Source organism: Mauremys mutica, chromosome 7 (assembly GCF_020497125.1).
Source record: "Mauremys mutica isolate MM-2020 ecotype Southern chromosome 7, ASM2049712v1, whole genome shotgun sequence".
Taxonomy (NCBI): domain Eukaryota; kingdom Metazoa; phylum Chordata; order Testudines; family Geoemydidae; genus Mauremys; species Mauremys mutica.
This window is the reverse complement of record NC_059078.1, coordinates 118,219,188-118,239,039: the sequence shown is the minus strand read 5'-3', so window position 1 is coordinate 118,239,039 and position 19,852 is coordinate 118,219,188. Positions and strand designations below refer to the sequence as shown.

Genomic DNA, 19,852 nt, shown 5'->3' with positions numbered 1-19,852 from the left:
CCACCATCAGGGCCAGCTCTAACTTTTTTGTCACCCCAAGTGAAAAAGAAGAGTGCTGCCCTGCCATACACCCCCCGTGAGTGCTCTGCAGCCGAACCCCCCCAGCGCCATGCCGCCCAAAGCCCCGCCCCCGAGCACCGCACAAGCCCCTGCCCCCCAGCGCCGTGCCGCCCGAAGCCCCGCCCCTCCGAGTGCCGCACCGCCCGAAGCCCCCCGCTCCCAGCACCGTGCCAGCCCCCGCCCCCCCAGCACCGCTCCAAGCCCCCACCCGCCCGAAGCCCCACCCCCGAGCACCTCACCGCCCAAGCACCATGCCGCCCGAAGCCCCCGCCCTCCTTCCAAGCAGCGCGCCGCCTGAAGCCCCGCCCCCGAGCACCGCACCGCCGAAACAAAAAAAAAAGCCCTCCAGCGCTGCCCCGACGAACCAAAAAAAAAAAACCCAAGCACCGCCCCGCCCCAAGGTGCCGCCCCAAGCATGTGCTTGGTTGGCTGGTGCCTGGAGCCGGCCCTGTCCACCATCATCATCATATTCTGGGAGGAGTTTTTTATGTCTTCCCTCTGAAGCATCAGCGATGGCCATGGCTAGAGATGGGACGCGAGGCAGGGTGGGACAGATCTCTTAGGTTGGCACGAGGCAGTCTCTCTCTCTCAGGTGCTTGGCTGGCTGGTTCTTGCTCACATGCTCAGGGTCTAACTGATCGTCATATGTGAGGTCACAAAGGAGTTTTTCTCTCAGGCAGATTGGCAGTGGCCTGGTGGGGCGGGGTTTTTCTTCTGCAGCATGTAGATGTGGATCACTTGGGTATATCTCACTTAATTATTTCCCAAACACTGCAGGGGCCTCAGACACTGGTGTACCTCAGTCCCTCCTATGCATTCCCTGTGAGCTGTAATGCTTTGGTTGCTCATTTTGGTTGTAGGATTTAGAGTGCTGGGGCTGGGTGGTGTTGGTAGCCTGCAATATACAGGGGGTCAGACTACATGATCTAGTGGTTCCTTCTGGCCTAAAACTCTATGAGTCTAATATCATCCCAGAGCAGAAGTGGAAATTAGTGTTGATGGGTTGAACTGGCCTGAGAAGAATAATGACGTTTAGTGATGGGACTTACCCTGGGAGCTAACTAGATGGCTCTTTAGCCACTTCTGTCTTCCTGTACCAGTGCCTCTGTTTGGAGCATGATCTTTGGTGTTGGTTGGAAGTTGAAGGAATAGCAAACCTATCTAGCTGTATGGTGCTAAGCAGAGCCTATGGGTCCAATCATGCACCCTATACTGGGTGTAGGGCTTTCCACAGTGAAGCAACATTAGCTCCAATGGGGCTAGTCACCGTATTAAGCGCTAGGCTCTGCAATAAGTGTTTTCAGGATTGGCCTCAATAGCAGAACTTCCCCTCCATCCCCCTCCCCCACACCAAGCCTCTAGATTAAACTCAAATTCAGACCCAATTGACACCAGGGTGGAAGTATTTAAAAGTGTGGTTAATTTTATTATTTTTATTTCCTTGGCAATTGCTTTTCAAGGTTGCAGCTACTTCCAGCCAGGATCAGATGTGTAAGGGCCAAAATGTCCTGGGTGAAATCTGGGCTCCATTTGGAATTTTGCCATTGACTAAAATGGGGCCAGGAGAGTAGCTTTTTCCATGTTATTTTCAGAAGAACTGGAAACAGAAAGTGCCAGAAACCTTGCAAGAAAGCCCATCCCAGCTAGATCAATAGCTCAGTTAAGCAGTCCCAAGAGTTTCTGAGAACTTGAATAAAGTTTGGATAAGCACGTGGCTACCTTGGTTCTTATTTGCGATAAGCTTTTGCTTTGCCCGGCACTCATCTCAGTGCCTACATCCCAGCAAAGTTTCCGTGCAATTCATTAGAGAGACAAGTTGGGTGAGGTAATATCTTTTACTGGACCTACTTCTGCTGCTGAGAGAGACAAGCTTTAGAGTTTTACACATGTTGTGATAGGCATGTGTAGGACCCAGGGATCTTGAAAGATGTGTTCGGGGAGGGTGTAGATCATTGTAGCAGTGGAGATATGTCTGCGGGTTTTGCATCTTTTGTTCTGGCCGGGTCTGGTGCTGCTTTGCGTTGGTGGGTCCTGGTCTGTGGGGAGCTTGCTTCTGATGACGAGTTTGGTGAAGCTGGGGGGTTGTTTGAAGGCCAGTAGAGGGAGTTCAGGAAAGATTTCTTTCAGGATGGAGTCCCCATTGAGTAGGGGTTGTAGTTGTTTGATGATACCCCATATGGCTTCCAGTATGGGGTGGTAGGTGTTATTTCTGTACTGAAGAGGGTTCTCTTGGGGTATTTGGGTGGCCTGTTCCATGATGTGATCAAATTCTCTGTGGTGGAGTGTCCTTGTTTGGTGGAGTCAGTTCTGAATGTGTTAAATTGTATAGTATCAGAGGGGTAGCCATGTTAGTCTGAATCTGTAAAAAGCAACAAAGAATCCTGTGGCACCTAATAGACTAACAGACGTATTGGAGCATGAGCTTTCGTGGGTGAATACCCACTTCGTCAAATAAATAAATAAATAAATTGTATAATCCGGACTTTCTCCTCAGAGCCTGTTCTGTGGTATCTGATCACCTGGCGGTAGGTAACAGATTTCTTGGTGTGTTTGGGGTGGTTCCTGGATCTAGGAAGGTAGGTGTGGTGACCTGTGGGTTTCTTGTATATTGTTGTCAGTAGAGTTCCATTGCTGACGCTGATTTTGGAAGTTGATGCTGGTGAGGAAGTGTTCCAGAGAGAGTTTAATGGATGGGTGGTGGTTGCTGATGCTGTGGTAGAAATCTATGAGGAAGTTTGTCATCTGGAATCCATGTCACTCAAGTGACATCCCATTTCCACTTGGAACATTAGTCACGGCTCGATCCACTGATCAAAACAGCATGACTGCCAGTGTTGGGACAGATATTCTCTCGATAACAGAGCCCATTAAGCTAATGAATAAGAGGATATTGATCAGAAATCCACTAATTGATTGACTGGTCTCAGTAATGAAAAAACCTGGAGATGAAAGCTTGAGCAGTTTAAAAGATCATCCAAACCTCAAAGATGATTTGAAGCTTTAAAAGTCAATCTCTGCCTATCAATTATGGTGGGGTGGGTGTGTTTGTACTACACAGAGGAAAGTTATTCTTTGAAAATTTGCATGCAGGATGTCTAATTTAATTTCATGTAATCGTCACATTTCAGTGACAAATGTCAGATCACTGCTTTTTTAAGCGTGTTAAGGTTTCCCGGCACTTACAAAGAACGAGCCCTCTGATTCAATAATATGTTTAAATCAGCCAGTGTCTCAGACTTTGTGCATTAATTATGTGCTCAGATAAAAAAAAAACTGTTGCTTTTGCTTTACTAAACCTATGGCTTGTTATGAATAATTAAAAAAATGGAATGGGAACACTTCTTAAATAAGAGATGTGGAAGCCAAATAGTTATTTAATGCTGAGGCAATGATAAAGAGGAAAACAAGTCTTAGTTTGATGCAGGAATGTCATGTAACCGGGTGTGAGGGGGAGGGGCGTTTTTGTCACATGTAGCTGGCAGAGTATTGGGTAAATGAAAGATGAGATGGACTCCCTAGGGAATCTGTAGCAGTTTCTTCAATTTAATGAACTTGTAGTTAAGGCACTGGAGTGGGACCTAGGTGATCTGGGTTCTACTGCCAGTCTTCTTTGGCAATGTTGGGCAAGTTGCTTAGAGGCAGGTTTTCACAAGTGCACGGCCAACTATTCCAAAGTTCTCTGCACCCATGGACGGGGTCAGATTTTCAAGAGTCTAGCGCCCCGCAGCTCCCATTGATCTCAGCATGGGGAGGATTCTTTGTTGTTCCCAACAGAGGCTGCTGCATCCAGAGATTTTGAAAATCTAGACATAGCTGCAGTGTGCTAAGCCTTTCTGAAAATTGAGGCCTTAATATCACTGCTCATCGTGTGTCAAATGGGAATGATACAGTCCTATCTGACTGGGGTGTTGGGAGGATTCCTTCTGTAACGTCTGGGAGGTGCCCAGAACCTGTCTACTGGCCAACACCAAAGGTCCCCTGTTAAACTCTCTGTCCCCTGGCATGGCTGAATATAGGGACCATGCTTTATATTCAAGGCACATCTATAAATAGTTTATAACGGGTCAATACGTGATTAGCAAGTGGTTAGTTAGTTGTTAATGAGTGGCCATAATGTTTATAAAAGGTTAAATAACGTAGCTGATGATATTGCCACCTGTTAAGGTCCATTTAAAAAGCGTAATAGATGACATTCCGCATTCAGGTTATTGATTTGTACTATGGAACAGGTCAATAGGTGCTTCTAACCCTCTCTATCACAATGTTATACGTTACTATTATTATATTGTAATGTTCTTTGTATCGTGGTAGTGCCTAGGAGCCCTCGTCATGGACCAGGCCCTGCGACAGAATGTATCCCTGTGCCCGCACCCCACACACTATTGTAATAATTGTTGTACAGAGTATGTTTTGTGAGAGAGCATTTAAAAACTCACAATTTGGTGATCAATAATATCATGGCAAAATGCAGGTAGCAGCATTATATGTGAAACTGTAGAATCATAGGGTTAGAAGGGACTGCAAGGGTTATCTAGTCTAACCCACTGCCAAGATGCAGGATTTGTGTGTCTAAACTATCCAAGATAGATGCTATCCAGCCTCCTTTTGAAAATGTCCAGTGAAGGAGCTTCCATAACCTCCCTAGGCATCTGTTCCATTGTCCTACTGTTCTTACGGTTGGGAAGATTTTCCTGAGATTGAATCTAAATCTGCTATGCTGTAGTTTGAACCCGTTGCCTCTTGTCCTGCCCTCTGTGGCAAGAGACAACTTTTCTCCATCTTTTTATGACAGCCTTTCAAATATCTGAAGACCACTATCATATCCCCACCTTAATCTCTTCTTTTCCAAACTAAACATACCCAGTTCCTTCAGCCTTTGCCCATATGGCTTGCATTCCATCCTTTTGATCATCTTTGTTGCTCGCCTTTCTATACATTGGTGTCCACATCCTTTCTATACTCTGGTGAGCAAAACTGGAGACAGTAATCCAGCTAAGGCCTAACCAGTGCCAAGTAGAGCAGTACTGTCACCTCTCATGACTTGCATGCTATGCCTGTGTTAATGCAACCTAAACTTGCATTTGCTTCTTTGCAACTGCATCACATTGCTGACTCCTGTTAACACTGTAAGCCACCAAAACTCCCAGCTCCTTTTCAGCATGCTGCTGCCAAGCCAGTTATCCCCCATTTTGCATTTGGGCATTTGGTTTTTTCTTCCCTAAGTGTAGCACCTTACATTTGTCTTTGTAGTATTTTGTTGTCTATAGCCCAGTTCTCCAATTTCTCAAGATCCCTCTGAATTTTAGCTCTAGCTTCCAAAGCGTTGGCAAAACCCCCACCTCCCAGCTTTGTGTCATCTGCAAATCTGATCCGTATGCTCTCTATTTCTACACCCGAGTCATTCATAAAGATGTTAAACAACAGTGGACCGAGAACAGACCCCTGTGGAACCCCACTTGAGACCTCCCGCCAATCCCACATCATTCCAGTCATAGTTACTCTTTCTTTGCAGTTGTTTAACCACTTATGTATCCACCTAATGGTAGTCCCACCAAGCCTGCATTTCTCCAGTTTACTTATCAGAATGTCGGGGGGACTGTGTCAAAAGCCTTGCTGAAATCCAGGTATATTATGCCCACCTCATTTCCCCATTCACCAAACCAGTTACCCTGTCAAAGAAGGAAATGAAGCTGGCTTGGCATGATTTGCTCCTGGAAAAGCCATGCTGGCTGCTAGTGATCACCCCTTCATCCTCCATGTATTCACAAACTGAATGTTTTTATACATTGCTCTAATAGCTTCCCAGGTATTGAAGTCAGGCTGAGTGGTCTATAGTTCCCTGGCTCCTCCTTTCCCCCCGTTTTAAAAGAGGAGCACTATGTTAGCCCTTCTCCGGTCTTCTGGGACCTCTCCTGTCATCCATGAGTTTGCAAATATTGCCAGCGGCTCTGAGATTTCTTCAGCTAATAATCTCCAGTATCTTGGGTGAATAGCATCAGGCCCTGCTGATTTCAATTCATTCATTCAAACAGCTCTCAATTGCCAACAGCGAGCAGGTTTCAGGAAGTCCGCCAAGCAAGGCTGGTATTAGACTCACTGGGGGCCAGAGCAGAAAGCTAAAGCCCCGCCACCCGGGACTGAAGCTGAAGCCTGCGTAATTTAGCTTTGTAGGGCTCCCTGGGCAAGTGCCCTGCTAGTTATGTGCTAATGCTGACCCTGGCTTTTATGTGCAGAAAAACTGATGTTGTGGCACAGTTGGGCCATGGAGTTTTGATAGCATGTTGGGAGGGCCTCAGGAAAAAAAACGTTGAGAACCCCTGGGTCAGAAGACGTGTTCTTTACTTATTCCGATCTGCATCCCTTTCCCTTTCTTGTCTATGGTAAACGTAAGCTGAGATCACGACTACAGAGAAGTCTAGGGAGTCCAGTTTTTTGGAGATAAAGGGCAAGCTGACATCTCAGCCAGGTGTAAACACTCCTGATGGGCCATTACTTGCTAAATGGCCATTCTTTGGCAGGAAAGGGGGCCGGGGCAAAAAGAAATCTTAGCAAAGGAACGGCATGGAGTTCCCTTCCACACTGAGTGCTTGTCACCTTGCTTCCCCGTTGGAAAGACTTCTCAAAAGAGAGACAGGACTATCAAAAGAAGGGGCAGGCACCCCTACACCTCCCTCCCTTTCTGTCCACTGCATGAGAAGGAACAAAGGAAGCAGCCATTAATCAAAAGAAGGGGTCCTGACCTAAGAAATTTGGCCAGCAAGACTGTTGAGAGCATATGGTGAGAAAAACTTTGCTTTGAATTTAACATAGTTTGTTAGGCACTAGTTGTGTTTTGTCTTTATTTTTCTTGTAACCATTTCTGACTTTTATGCCTCATTGTGTGTATTCACTTAAAATCCATCTCTTTGCCGTTAATACATTTCTTTTATTGTTTTGTCTAATCCAGTGTTTGAATTGAAGCATTTGGGAAACTCCGTTTGGGGTAACAAGATGCGCGTGCATGAGTTCTATTAATAAAATGACGGATTTTATATACGTTTGTATTGTCCAGTAGAGGGCTAAGCAGCACAGGACACACATTTCTGGGGGGAAATATAGGACTGGGAGTGTGTTGGGGTCACCCTGCAATATAGCCATGGCTGGTGAGAGCCGACTATAACCCAAGTGTGGCTGGCAGGCTACAGTTGCATGCAGACACTCAGGCTGTGGCTTGCATGCTGGACGGCTGCTTGTTAGCAGCCCCGGTGGGAACATCTTTTGCCAAGGCATTGTAAGGCGCTCAAGGTTGCAGGGCAGGGGTGACTCAGCTACTTATCAGTGTGGATTATACCCTGGGTATGTCACAGGCCTCCATTGTGCAAGGAGCTGTACAGACACAGAACAAAAAGATGGTCCCAGACCCAGTTTGTTGCAGTCCAAGATGTATAAGACAAGAGACGACAGAAGGATATTGCATCTATTACTCATTTATTAACCCTGCATAGACCTTTTATACATTTCTTGTATATAAAGTATGTGCTAGGATCTGGCTACTCAGACCTTCGCAGCAGTTACTTAAAGATGCCTATTGAAACAAAGCCACCTTTCCTGAAAGATATTTAATAATTAAAGGGAGTTGGTGGAGGTGGGGGAAGGGCAGGGAAGAATCTAACTCCTGCAATATCTTCCCTCCTGCACAATGTTAGCTTGAAGGCTGAACTCTGGGCAGACGTTCTTCTTGTTTTCCTTTTTTAACTTCATCACTTTAAACTTTATTTGCTTGCTGAAGACAATGGCTTTATCTTCCAGCCAGATCCTTATGTTCCTCAACCAGGTGTGCTCTCCTGCAGCACTTTCATATCATGGAGACTCAGCTCCTGAGAAATAATGAGCCAGGAAAAAGGAGTCTTGACTTGACATAATGATAAATGAGGTGAATCTTTTTTTCCCCCCAAGAAACCAGGATTGGTGCATAGAAAAAAGAAGGGGGGAAAAAGACGTTTCCATTTTAATATGAAATATAAAACATCCATTGTACAAAAGTAGATTTTTTCTGAAGCAAAGAAGGAGTAAAGATAAAGGCTACAAGCGAATGAATGAGGAGAGGAATCTAAGATAATGCAGTCGATAATCAGTTCAAGGTACAGCATTATCTGCAGGGCCATCGGTCCAGCCCTAGAGGAGAGCTTTTTTAAAGTTTCCCTGTATGCATTTTAGTCTGCTCATTAGCATACCTTGCCTTTGAAACTCATCAGAGTGGCTCCGACTGGCTGCAGTGACACCTGCTGGAGAGATGGGGAGGCCCAAGTTAATTGGTTCTTCATCTGCAAAACATAAGCTGGAAGCGCTGCTGATTCCAGCTGTGTTTGGGTGCACTCCAGGCTGCTACCTGCGTAATGTGGCTATTCACAACTGCACAATATTAACTTACATACAGTCATTTAAAATTAATGCTGGAAACTTACTGGCCCGTTCAAAGAAGCAGAGACTGTCTTTTTGCCCTGTGTTTGCATAGTTCCTAGCAAAATGGTGTCCTGGCCAACGAGTGGGGTCCTCAGCACTACAACAATGCAAATAATAAATATTAAAGTAAATGAGAATCTCTTAGTTGCACCCTTTAGGCATCTGAACCTTCTTTCTTACTGCCCTCTAAGATAGGAACAATTATTATTTGTCTTCCAGTGGTGTTAAAAAGCCCTAATTGGGATCAGGGCCCTATTGTAATAGGTTTTTTGTCTACAAATAGTAAGAGACAGTCCCTGCTCTGAAAACTCATAGCCATCTTATAATAACATGTAAAGAATTGCATTTTTAATACAATGGGCCCCAACGATATTAAACTTAATTCTTGGTCCAGGATATTGTCATATGTCACAAGGTGGGATGGGGGGAGGCAAATGAATAACAGGACCTGAGAAGCTGACTGTCTATAGGCACTGAGGGTGTGATTCACAAAGATATTTAGACATCTAAACCCATTGACTTCAATGGGAGATGGGCACCTAAGAATCCCATCCTGAGGGTACAAAATAGTGCAATGAAATACGAAACAACCACAGAACAGTGGTATCACCCAAATTATATTGGGGCACTGACAATTTTCAATGCTGTGAATGGATGGATTCACAATATCCTGGACAAAGTCTTCTCAACGGCACCATGGCATGAAGTGGCTTACAATTCTAGCAGTCTAGGGATCTGCGAGACTTAGCACTGTTGGCTGATCCAGATTTCTGATTCACTCCAGCCCTCGCAGGTGAAGCAGTGAAGGAAAGGTAGCCAGAATATTGTGAACAAGATGTTCCCGTGTGTGTGTATGCATATGTGTGTGCGCGCACGCACACACGTGCACATATGTGTGTGCAGGAGCGCCACTTCCGTCTATTGGGTAGCCTCAGACCAGTTCATTTATGTGTTACAGGCCACAAGGCTAACAAAGAATACTTCTTCCAGAGTGGCAGCCGTGTTAGTCTGTATCACCAAAAAGAACGAGGCGTACTTGTGGCACCTTAGAGACTAACAAATTTATTTGGGCATAAAACCCACTTCATCAGATACATGCAGTGGAAAACACAGTAGGAAAATATACATATACAGAGACCATGAAAAAATGGGGGCTGACGTACTTGACTACTTTTACTTTTATAGGATCAGGAAGATCTATATGCGATGCCCACTGCTGTCATGACACCCCAAACGGCCCCGGTGTGCTGCAGAGTGGCAACCCCGGAGAACGGATATTTTACAACACTATCTTTCCTTTAATAATATTTTCTCCTCTTTCCTTCCATGCTCCTATAGACAGGACGGATTACTATGAATACTATGATGAGCATGTCCCGCCAGAAGAGAGCACCCCCACCACAGACAGAGAATACCTCACATATCCCGACTGGTTCTACGAATACTTTGGCTACAACGGTATTAAAATAGGTGTTAGCAATGCAACATTTTTAAAGTATGTTGGAAGGTGTCGGGGTAGAAAACCCCAACCCACCATTCCAGTTCTAAGTGTGGCAAATCTTATTGTCTCACTCCCCATCTTACCTTATCCGCCAGCGTCCTCTCAACACGTCTGCATCAAAGGAATTAGTTAGGAGGGTTTGCCGGCAATGTTCTCCTTTGTATTCCTCTTGTAAGGAGCCCGTGTTTTATCTCTTGGTTTCGCAGAACGGATTCTGATCATGCAGAACATTTCTGATTGCTATTACAAAAAGCCCCAGCTTATTTGTCTATAGACACTGTGAGATGTAATTGCTGCTTTCATGGAATGTATGTTCTGTAACCAAATGTAAAGCAGATTTTTTTTTCTTAGTCACACATTATTTTCTATTTTATCAAACTTCAGTATAGCGAGAAAGTGCCTTGAGCCAGCTGCTTGGCACCACTTCAGGAGCAGAAAGGTGGGAAATTCTCCTTGCTTAGGGGAAAAGGAGGTGGGGCAGAGCTGGGTTTGCCAGCTTTGAGCCATGAGCTGTTGGCTTCCCCTCCCACCACCTGGGTTTGTGGCTTCAGCAAACTTCACTCTAGTGATCCTCTGCTGGTGGATAGCCCCTGGGGACCTATAGCCAACCGGGTGCAGTTTAAAGCTGCACTGAGGCCTACACCAGAAACCTAAAGAGCTCCCAGATATCCCCAGGGTCAGAGGCAGAAAGAGAGCAACCCCTCCTTCGCCCATCTACCCAGAGGTCTGGCACGCCTTTCTCTCTAACCCGTTCTTTTCCACAGTGCACAGTAATTTAGGTGAGAATAAGTTTATGCAGGACCTAGCTCAGTGGGGTCCTTCTGAGGAAATAGTAAATAATAATGATTAATGGCTACGTTTTAGTCGCAGGTGTTTTTAGTAAAAGTCACGGACAGGTCATGGGCAGTAAACAAAAATTCACGGCCCGTGACCTGTCTGTGACTTGTACTATATACCCCTGACTAAAACTTGGTGGTGGGGGCAGCTCAGGAGGGCAGCCCTGGGGGCACCACAGGTGCTGGGGGGGCGTGACCTGGGGAGGTGCCGCGGGTGCTAGGGAAGGAAGTCGCAGCTGGGTGGGCACGGGTATTGGGGGGGTTGTGGCCCAGGGGATTGCAGATGCTGGGGGAGGTGTGCCCTGGGGGAGCTTCGTAGCTGGGGGGGGGCGTCACGGGTGTTGGTGGGGTGGGGGAGCTGGGGCAGGCTCCTGGAAGCAGCGACCCCAGCTCCTAGCTCCCCACTCGACATGCTGCCTCTGCTTTGCCCCAAGCCCCGGTTCTGCAACTTCCATTGGCTAGGAACCGCGGCCAATGGGAGCTGCAAAGGCGGTGCCTGCAGGCAGCCCCAGCATCTGGAGCTAGGAGCTGAGGGAGGGGAGTTCCTGTCATCCTTCTGGGAACCCCCACCCCAGGTAAGCACCACCCCGTACCCCAGTTCCCAGCCCTGAGTCCCCCCCACACCCAAATTCCTGCTGCTGGGGGGATGGGGTGAGACCAGTCACTGAAGAAATCACAGAGGTGATATATGATATCTGCAGGGGAATCTAACTACTACATTGCTTCTAGTGCCCAAACACTTGCACGCTTTAGTGAAGTCCTTCATACCTGGAGCCAAACTCATTAGCTTGGGGTCATCTCTGGTTCCTAATGCATCTGGTCCCGCAGGCCTTATTCAGGTGAAACCCCCATTAATTACAATGGAAGTTTTGCCCTGAGTGAGCGGCGCAGAACCTGGTTCGGTGCTGACTGGCTAACTGTTGTTAGGCATGTTTCTGTGCTTAGGAAGACAGCATCAGATTGCTCTGGAAGGGGGAACCTGTCAACTTTAGATCAGGGTCACATTTTGGGGGTGATCTGACCTGGGGTTCCACCTGAAACCATATTAAGCTCAGATGAACATGATCCAGAAACTATTATCTAAACACATGAGATCGTTGAGACTCTTCTGGCAACGTCAAGCTAAGAGCCTAGCAAAAAGTCGATACTGTAGGGTGTAAATAAAAAGTCTCCATGCTCTCCTGGTAGATCCATGCTCGTCCAAGCCTTGCAAGAACAATGGTGAGTGCAAAAGAAATAGAAATCGCTGCACCTGCCTCTGCCCTATGCCGTATGCCGGAACTAGGTGTGAGAAAGGTAGGTGCTGCTTTCATAATTTCATTACTATTAAGGGGAGGAAAAAACTCTAGCCAAAAAGCTCAAGAAAAATACATTGCCTTTGATTCACTTCTTAGAAAGCATCTGTTTGTGAAATAATCCAAAGGAACTGGTAAATGTGAGTCAGGTTTTGACTAGAGCTGGTCGACAATTCGTTGTTGAAATGTTCTAGGGGAATGTGTCGATTCCAGCAAAACTTTCCAGTGGAAAGCAGGCAGGTAGGCAGGCAGGCTTCCTGGTTTCTTGCTAGCTCACTCACCCTCATGACTTCTTGGCAGGGCTTCTTGGCTTACCACCTGGCAAGTTGCTGGGGAGCCCAGGTTTCTAGGTTCCCCAGGGTGGTTTGGTAACTGGCCAGTTCCTCAGGCTCCCAGGCAGGCAGCTGGTAAGCCACAAAATTCCATTTCAGTTCTTCTGAAATGGATTTTTTGTACCCTTTTCTTCCCATGAAAAATTTCAAGATTAATTTTGTTGTTGTTGTTCCGATTCCGAATGGAAAAAGAAATCCTAGTTTTGAAATTTGTCACAGGAAGGAAAATTCCATTTCTGCACGACTCTAGTTTTGAGGTTAGATGCTTACCAGGCAGTAGCACCCAAAGCCAAAGCTAAATATGGCACGAGAGATTCAATTGAAAGTACGTCTAGCCTGGTGTCTATGGGACTCAGCACCTGTTCAGTGAATACATGTATAAAATGTGAGCAATTAATCTTATCTTGCTTTTCTGTTTTATCTGGCTCCACCGCAGTGAAAAACGTGTGTGAGAGGAATAGCTGTAGTAAAGGAGACTGCCTTATAATGCTAACTCCACCTTATTCTCAGTGCACTTGTAGACATCCCTACAAGCCACCATACTGCAACAAAGGTGAGAACAACATCAGAAAAAAATCCTACATGTTTGTGTGTTCAGTAAGTGAGCATGGAGCCTGCACTTCCTGCTCACCCCAGAGAGGAGGTCTCTCCAGGCAGAGTCAATCTGGCCGGATAGTGCTCGGGAAAGCCTATGTTTCCCATTGAATAGTATGTGTTACGCATCCGCTCTGTGACGGACCCACCAAGGATGAGTATCTCCCAGCTAGGGGAGTAAGGCCTGGTCTACACTATGCGTTTAAACCGGTTTTAGGAGCGTTAAACCGATTTAACGCCACACCCGTCCACACTAAGAGGCCCTTTATATCGATATAAAGGGCTCTGTAAACCGGTTTCTGTACTCCTCCCCAACGAGAGGAGTACCGCTAATATCGGTATTACCATATCGGATTAGGGTTAGTGTGGCCGCAAATCGACGGTATTGGCCTCCGGGCGGTATCCCACAGTGCACCACTGACCGCTCTGGACAGCAATCAGAACTCGGATGCAGTGGCCAGGTAGACAGGAAAAGCCCTGTGAACTTTTGAATATCATTTCCTGTTTGCCCAGCGTGGAGCTCCGATCAGCACGTGTGGTGATGCAGTCCCAAATCAAAATCCAAAAAGAGCTCCAGCATGGACCGTACCTGCTGTATGGGCAGGCAAATCTGTTCTATCAGAGCTCCGTTACAGAAGACGAAATTCCAAAGCATTTTTAAAAAATCTCCAGACAGAGGCCACAGCAGGGACTCAGCACACTGCTGCGTGACAAGCGTAACGGAAAGCCAAAGATGCTCATGGAGGGAGGGAGGGGGGACTGAGGACTCAAGCTATCCCACAGTTCCTGCAGTCTCCGAAAAGCATTTGCATTCTTGGCTGAGCTCCCAATGCCTGTAGTGTCAAACACATTGTCCGCGGTGGTTCAGGGCATAGCTCGTCAATTTACCCCCCTCAGCAACCCCCACCACCCTCAGAAGTAAAAGGGAAAAAATCCTCTCTTGACTCTTTTAAATGTCACCCTATGTCTACTGAATGCTGCTGATAGACGCGATGCTGCAGCAGTCAACGGCAGCATCCTCGCCCCCCTTTCATGGGTGGCTGATGGTACAATATGGCTGATATCCATCATCATCATCAGTCTTGTGGCAGATGGTGCAGTACAAAAGGACTGGTATCCATCCTCATCATCAGCCCGTGAGTGCTCCTGGCTGGCCTCCGGTGAGGTCGGCTGGGAGCGCCTGGGTAAAAAACTCCTGATCATTCCCAGTAGATGGTACAGTATGGCTGGTAACCATCTTCATCATAGCAACAGGGAGCTGAGCTCCATCAGTCCCCGCCTTTCATGTGTAAAGAAAAGATTCTGTTCTGCCTGGACTATCATAGCAGCGGGATGCTGGGCTCCTCTCCCCCACACTGCTTAATGTCCTGTCTGGACTATCATAGCAGCTGGAGGCTGCCTTCCCCTCATATCTCACTAACAAGTCACTGTTTCTTATTCCTGCATTCTTTATTACTTCATCACACAAATGGGGGACACTGCAACGGTAGCCCAGGAAGGCTGGGGGAGGAGGGAATCAACAGGTGGGGTTGTTGCAGGGGCACCCCCTGTGAATGGCATACAGCTCATCATTTCTGCGGGATCTGACACGGAGCGGCTGTGCTCTCTGGTTCTCTGATACACTGGTTCTCTAGTACACTTGCCCCATATTCTAGGCAGGACTGATTCTATTTTTAGATACCATAAAGGAGAGATTGACTTGGGGAGTCATTCCCATTTTTGTCTTTTGCGCCCCCGGCCGATCTCAGCCAGGGGCACCTATGACAGCAGCAGATGGTATAGCACAAAAGGACGGGTAACCATCATCTCATTGCCAATTTACAATGGCATGGTAGATGGTACAGAACGGTTGATAACCATCTCTGCTATCATGCAAAAGCAAATGAATGCTGCTGTGTAGCGCTGCTGAATCGCCTCTGTCAGCGGCATCTAGTACACATACGGTGACAGTGACAAGAGGCAAAACAGGCTCCATGGTTGCCATGATATGGCGTCTGCCAGGGCAATCCAGGGAAAAAGGGCGCGAAATGATTGCCTGCCATTGCTTTCCCGGAGGAAGGAATGACTGACGACATTTACCCAGAACCACCCACGACAATGATTTTTGTCCCATCAGGCACTGGGATCTCAACTCAGAATTCCAAGGGGCGGGGGAGACTGCGGGAACTATGGGATAGCTACAGAATAGCTACCCACAGTGCAACACTCCAGAAATCGATGCTAGCCTCGGACTGTGGACGCACACCACCGATTTAATGTGCTTAGTGTGGCCGTGTGCACTCGATTTTATACAATCTGTTTTACTAAACCGGTTTATGTAAAATCGGAATAATCCCATAGTGTAGACGTACCCCAAGTCCCTTAGGGGAGTCAGTTACCGCCAGCCAGCTTCTAGCAGAATAATAGTGCTGTTTTATGCTTTAAATGTTGACAGTATCTTCAGCTTGCAAACCAAACCCATGTAAAAATGGAGGCGTCTGTCAACAGCGGAGAATCAGATCAAAATTCTCCTGCCAGTGTGCTGAACCCTTCAGAGGGAGGTTCTGTGAAATAGGTATGTAGAGATTTGCCATTTTTTTCCCCCAAGGGTGGGAAGAAGGTAATTATTAGGCTGCATTTGTCCAAAGCAAGGTCCAAGCCCGCAATCAGATTCAGTAGCGCAGCTCTGAGACCAGGAGCCCAAACACATATCCAGGGTAATCCCGGGCTTAGGAAGGTTTCAGAGGACTTCTTTAACCTATCGTAGGTTCTCTGTCCCCCCAAGTGACTAGCAATGGGACGTTCAAGTTTTAGCAACATTAACTCCGCACATTGGGCAGACACAACCAGTTGTTTGTAAGGTTTCCCAGGGCTTTTATCTCCCCCCTGTGAACTTTCCTGTACAATCTCCCTTCCTCTTCAAAAAAAAATCTTTCCCAATTTCGTCTCTCTGGGGCCACCTTCAGGATGTACCCACACGTTTTGGGGGTTCACCCAGGCCAGTAAGGCATTTGGTCACTGTCTGCCTTGCAACCTTTGAGTGGCTTATGGCTGTGAAGCTTTGGTTCAGAACTCTGACCCCAACAGCCAGAAAGCCCACCACAAGACACATAGGGTTACAAGGCCGATAGTGACCAAACCCCTTACTGGCCTGGGTGAGCCCCAAATGTCACAAAAGGGTTCCCCATTCTGATGTTCCTGAAACTGTGCTCCAGCCATTACCCACTTCTAGAAGAGTGTGACTGAATGAGGGTGCAGGGGCACACATTTGTAAGGATAGGAGCACGGGAATCGTAATTTCTCTCGATATGTATATTAAAGGCTTCAGACCAGCTCCACGCACACGGACAACTTTCTCATGAGCACTCCTCAATGCTATAATTCCTTCATTAACCTTTAACCCTTTCCTCTTGCCGGTGTGTCCATCCTTCTAGCATGATACCAACTCTGTGATCAGGTCTGTCCATCATGCTGGCACCCTCTGCTGTCCATGGCTCAAGTGGCAGGTTGCTACAGGAATGGATTCTGACCAGTTGCTGACTTTGTAATAATGGAAGCTCTCCAACTCTACTTTGCTGAGCTGTTTAGAGCATGAGGTCTCAACCTGGGAGTGGCAAATAGGTTTCAGGGGTTTGCAGTCATTTTCACTTTCCTGAAACATTTTTTCCATTGTAACTTGGTGTCACAGTATTGATATGGTTGAGAATGTGGGTGGCTTAAGATTCAGTTATTTCCACCTCCCTCGTCCAAGACTAAATTTGGTCCGGTGGCTCACTGCACCCAGGGGGAATCATACATCAAGATCTTGCAACAAGCATGAAATTAATCCATGTTGTCCTTGGTGGGTGACACATCCGCTGTGCAGGAAATGAGCAACAGGACGGACATTTTCATATCAGCATTGTCTTCTTGTAGGACCAGAGGACTGTTATGAACAGGATGGCCATGAATACAGAGGGAAAGTGAGTCAAACAAGGTCTGGGGAGACATGCCTTCATTGGAATTCTAACTTGCTCTTGGACGAGAGTTATAATGCATTTATGGAGGATGCTAAGTATTATGGGATCGGTGAACATAACTTCTGCAGGTAATCTACTGCAGCTACATATGTAGAGGTCTCCTCTCACAAAAAAATGTGCAGAACCTCCAATAATTCCAGTGTAAGCAGCTCATATGGAAGTACAGGGAAATCTCCAGGGGATGTAAAGCTGCCATTGCCTGCTCTATGCAACCTGCCTTTGACATAATGACAGTGACAAGGTGGGTGAGGTAAAATCTTTTATTGGACCAACTTGCAATGGTGACGTACACAGACTCTTCTTCAGCGTCTGACATAGTGGACATTCTGGGGCACCCCTCTAAAGAGTTCTGATGCTCCTGTCCTGGAAGAGACCACTCTAATTTGCACTGACCTGGCCCCTAGCTACTCCCAGGGTCAGGAGGGTGGAAAAGTGGCAGAGAGACACCTATGCCACCCATCCCCTCAGGTGTGTCCCTTGTTAAAAATAAAAATAGCTTCTAGGGAAGCTTGGATCTTTACTTTGGAGCATTTAGCTGATCTGTTATGCACCCTTCTGTCTAATGGTTAACCGGTTCTCCTGGAGATTTCCTCACTCTGACTGGTGGATGTTGGAATCTGTTCCCTTCAGGAATCCAGACGGTGATGTAAAACCCTGGTGCTTCATCAAAACAGATAACAAGGTGAAATGGGACTCCTGTGACGTTTCACCCTGCTCAGCAACAGGTAGAGTGGAGAATAACACTGAACCTGCTCAATGGAGCTCAGAGGTCTCAAGGACTTTCTCTTTGCCCTTCCCTGGGTTCTTCTCACGCAGACAGAAAACAGAAGACCAGAAGTCTGAAGTGCAGGCAAAGTGATGATTATTGGGGAAATCAAGCACACATATAAATAGCTCTGTATGCCACAGAGCCTTTCCCGTGTCCCCCTCCCCTTTCTTAGCGGGCATAATTATACCTGTAGTGCACACCCTTGATCCCTCCTTATCATTTATGTCATGTTCTGTTTTGGAGGGTCTTGGGTCTGGGGGCTTCAGAACCACCTCTTTTGTATCCCATGGGAGGAGTAAGGAGTGAGGTTGTGCTTCGGTCAGGGTCAGGCATTTCTTTGGCTTTTAGTGTTTCTTATACCTCCCCTCACCCATCCCCCTCGTCTCTCCCGACTGGTTGCTTGACCTTATCTCAGGAGAACAATTGAAACAGGACAGTCCTTCAAGTGTGCGCTCGTATATTAAACTCCCACTCTACCCAACACTTTAATTCTATTTCTTAGCTCTTTTTTACCCCATCTGCTTGTGGGCAGATGTAACACACAGTGGCTTTGTTCTTTGTTCACACATATTACTAAGAATATAAAAATATCAAAAGTCCAATGGGCAAACAAGACCCAAAATTCTGTCTCAGGCAAAACGTGCTCCTAAGCTTCCAAGAAGCTCTGACAGCCTATCACCACTGCTGGACAGTGCTGTAGATGATCCTCCGAGTGGCTCCTACAGTACGTCTGGCAGGATTTCCAATGTTGCTCCCAGACCCAGGTCTCCCCTGTAGTGTGTCATAACACTTCCAGTCCTATAACTGTGCCAGACATTCCCAACATGTATTGCCTTGTCCATTCCTGAGATTTATAATCATTATCGCAAATTCAGTCTATGCCTGTAGCAAGTTCAGTCTTATGTCTCCCCTGCAGAAAAGACTCCAGTGACTACAGTTGCCCCAGCTGTTCTTCCTATAGCGGGTAAGACATTCAATATGTGTGGACAGCCAGAGGCTGAGAGAATGCTCAAAAGGATTTATGGTGGGGCCAAGACCGTGTCTGGCAAACATCCCTGGATGGCATCTCTACAGAGCAAGCGTTCATTGGGGCCCCCTATGCCAAAGGGACACTTCTGTGGAGGAGCTCTGATTGAACCATGCTGGATTCTCACTGCTGGACACTGCATTCAGTAAGTGCATTACTTGCATCCTGTTAAGCATGAAAAAAATCACATAGTAGTTATTTTGCTGAAATTTGTCTACTGGAAACCGTTGCTAACAAAATGCCAGATTGAATTTTTTTGATGGAAAATGTCAATGTCAGCAACATTTTCTGATTAAGCAGCAAAGAGTCCTGTGGCACCTTATAGACTAACAAACGTATTGGAACATGAGCTTTCGTGGGTGAATACCCACTTCGTCTGATTAGTGTTTTTTAATGGGAAAATTCCAGACAAAGCATTTCAATTAAAAGTGTCAACATTTTTCATTTTGATATTTTAGTGGACGTTTTTCTGAGCTTCCCATTCCATTAAAATGTTTGATATTTTGATTTTTTTTTCGTTCTGTTTCAGGATAGGAAAAAAAAGTCAAAATATCAGAATTTCCTGCAGGATGGGATTTCTGTGTTCTGAACATCTATAATAGCATTATAGAAATATATGGTGTGGTAGCCATATGAGTCCCAGGTCATTAGAGAGACAAGGTGGGTGAGGTAATATCTTTTATTTGACCAACTTCTGTTGGTGAGAGAGACAAGTTTCTGGGCTTATACAGAGCTCTTCTTTAGGTCTGGGAAACGTACTCAGTGTGTCACAGATAAATACAAGATGAAACAGATTGTTCAGCATAAGTAGTTAACACGTTTCAAGGGACCATTCGAGGTAATGTAGCCCGTTAACACCCCTCCAGTCATAGGGAGGAAGGGAAGTGGGCAGGAGAAAAATAACTGCTGGGGGGTGGTAGGGAGGGGGGTTGTTAATGGGTCATAGATTGTTATAACAACTCCTTATAGAAATGCTGAGTATGTTTCCCAGACCTGAA

The 19,852-nt window shown here is 46.5% G+C and overlaps 1 protein-coding gene across 6 annotated transcripts in view; it reads left to right on the top strand.

Moving 5' to 3' along the window:
* Positions 1–19,852, top strand: part of HABP2 (hyaluronan binding protein 2) — a 46,382-nt gene that overhangs the window by 14,069 nt on the left and 12,461 nt on the right. For 5 of the 6 annotated variants that reach the window (XM_045025752.1, XM_045025749.1, XM_045025753.1 and 2 more), the window contains exons 3-9: positions 9,841–9,960; positions 12,028–12,135; positions 12,903–13,019; positions 15,495–15,614; positions 16,955–17,126; positions 17,689–17,783; positions 18,744–18,999. In XM_045025752.1, the coding sequence (XP_044881687.1) occupies positions 9,841–9,960; positions 12,028–12,135; positions 12,903–13,019; positions 15,495–15,614; positions 16,955–17,126; positions 17,689–17,783; positions 18,744–18,999 (988 nt within the window). The remainder of the gene's footprint in view (positions 1–9,840; positions 9,961–12,027; positions 12,136–12,902; positions 13,020–15,494; positions 15,615–16,954; positions 17,127–17,688; positions 17,784–18,743; positions 19,000–19,852) is intronic. The other variant, XM_045025754.1, reaches the window with a different exon arrangement.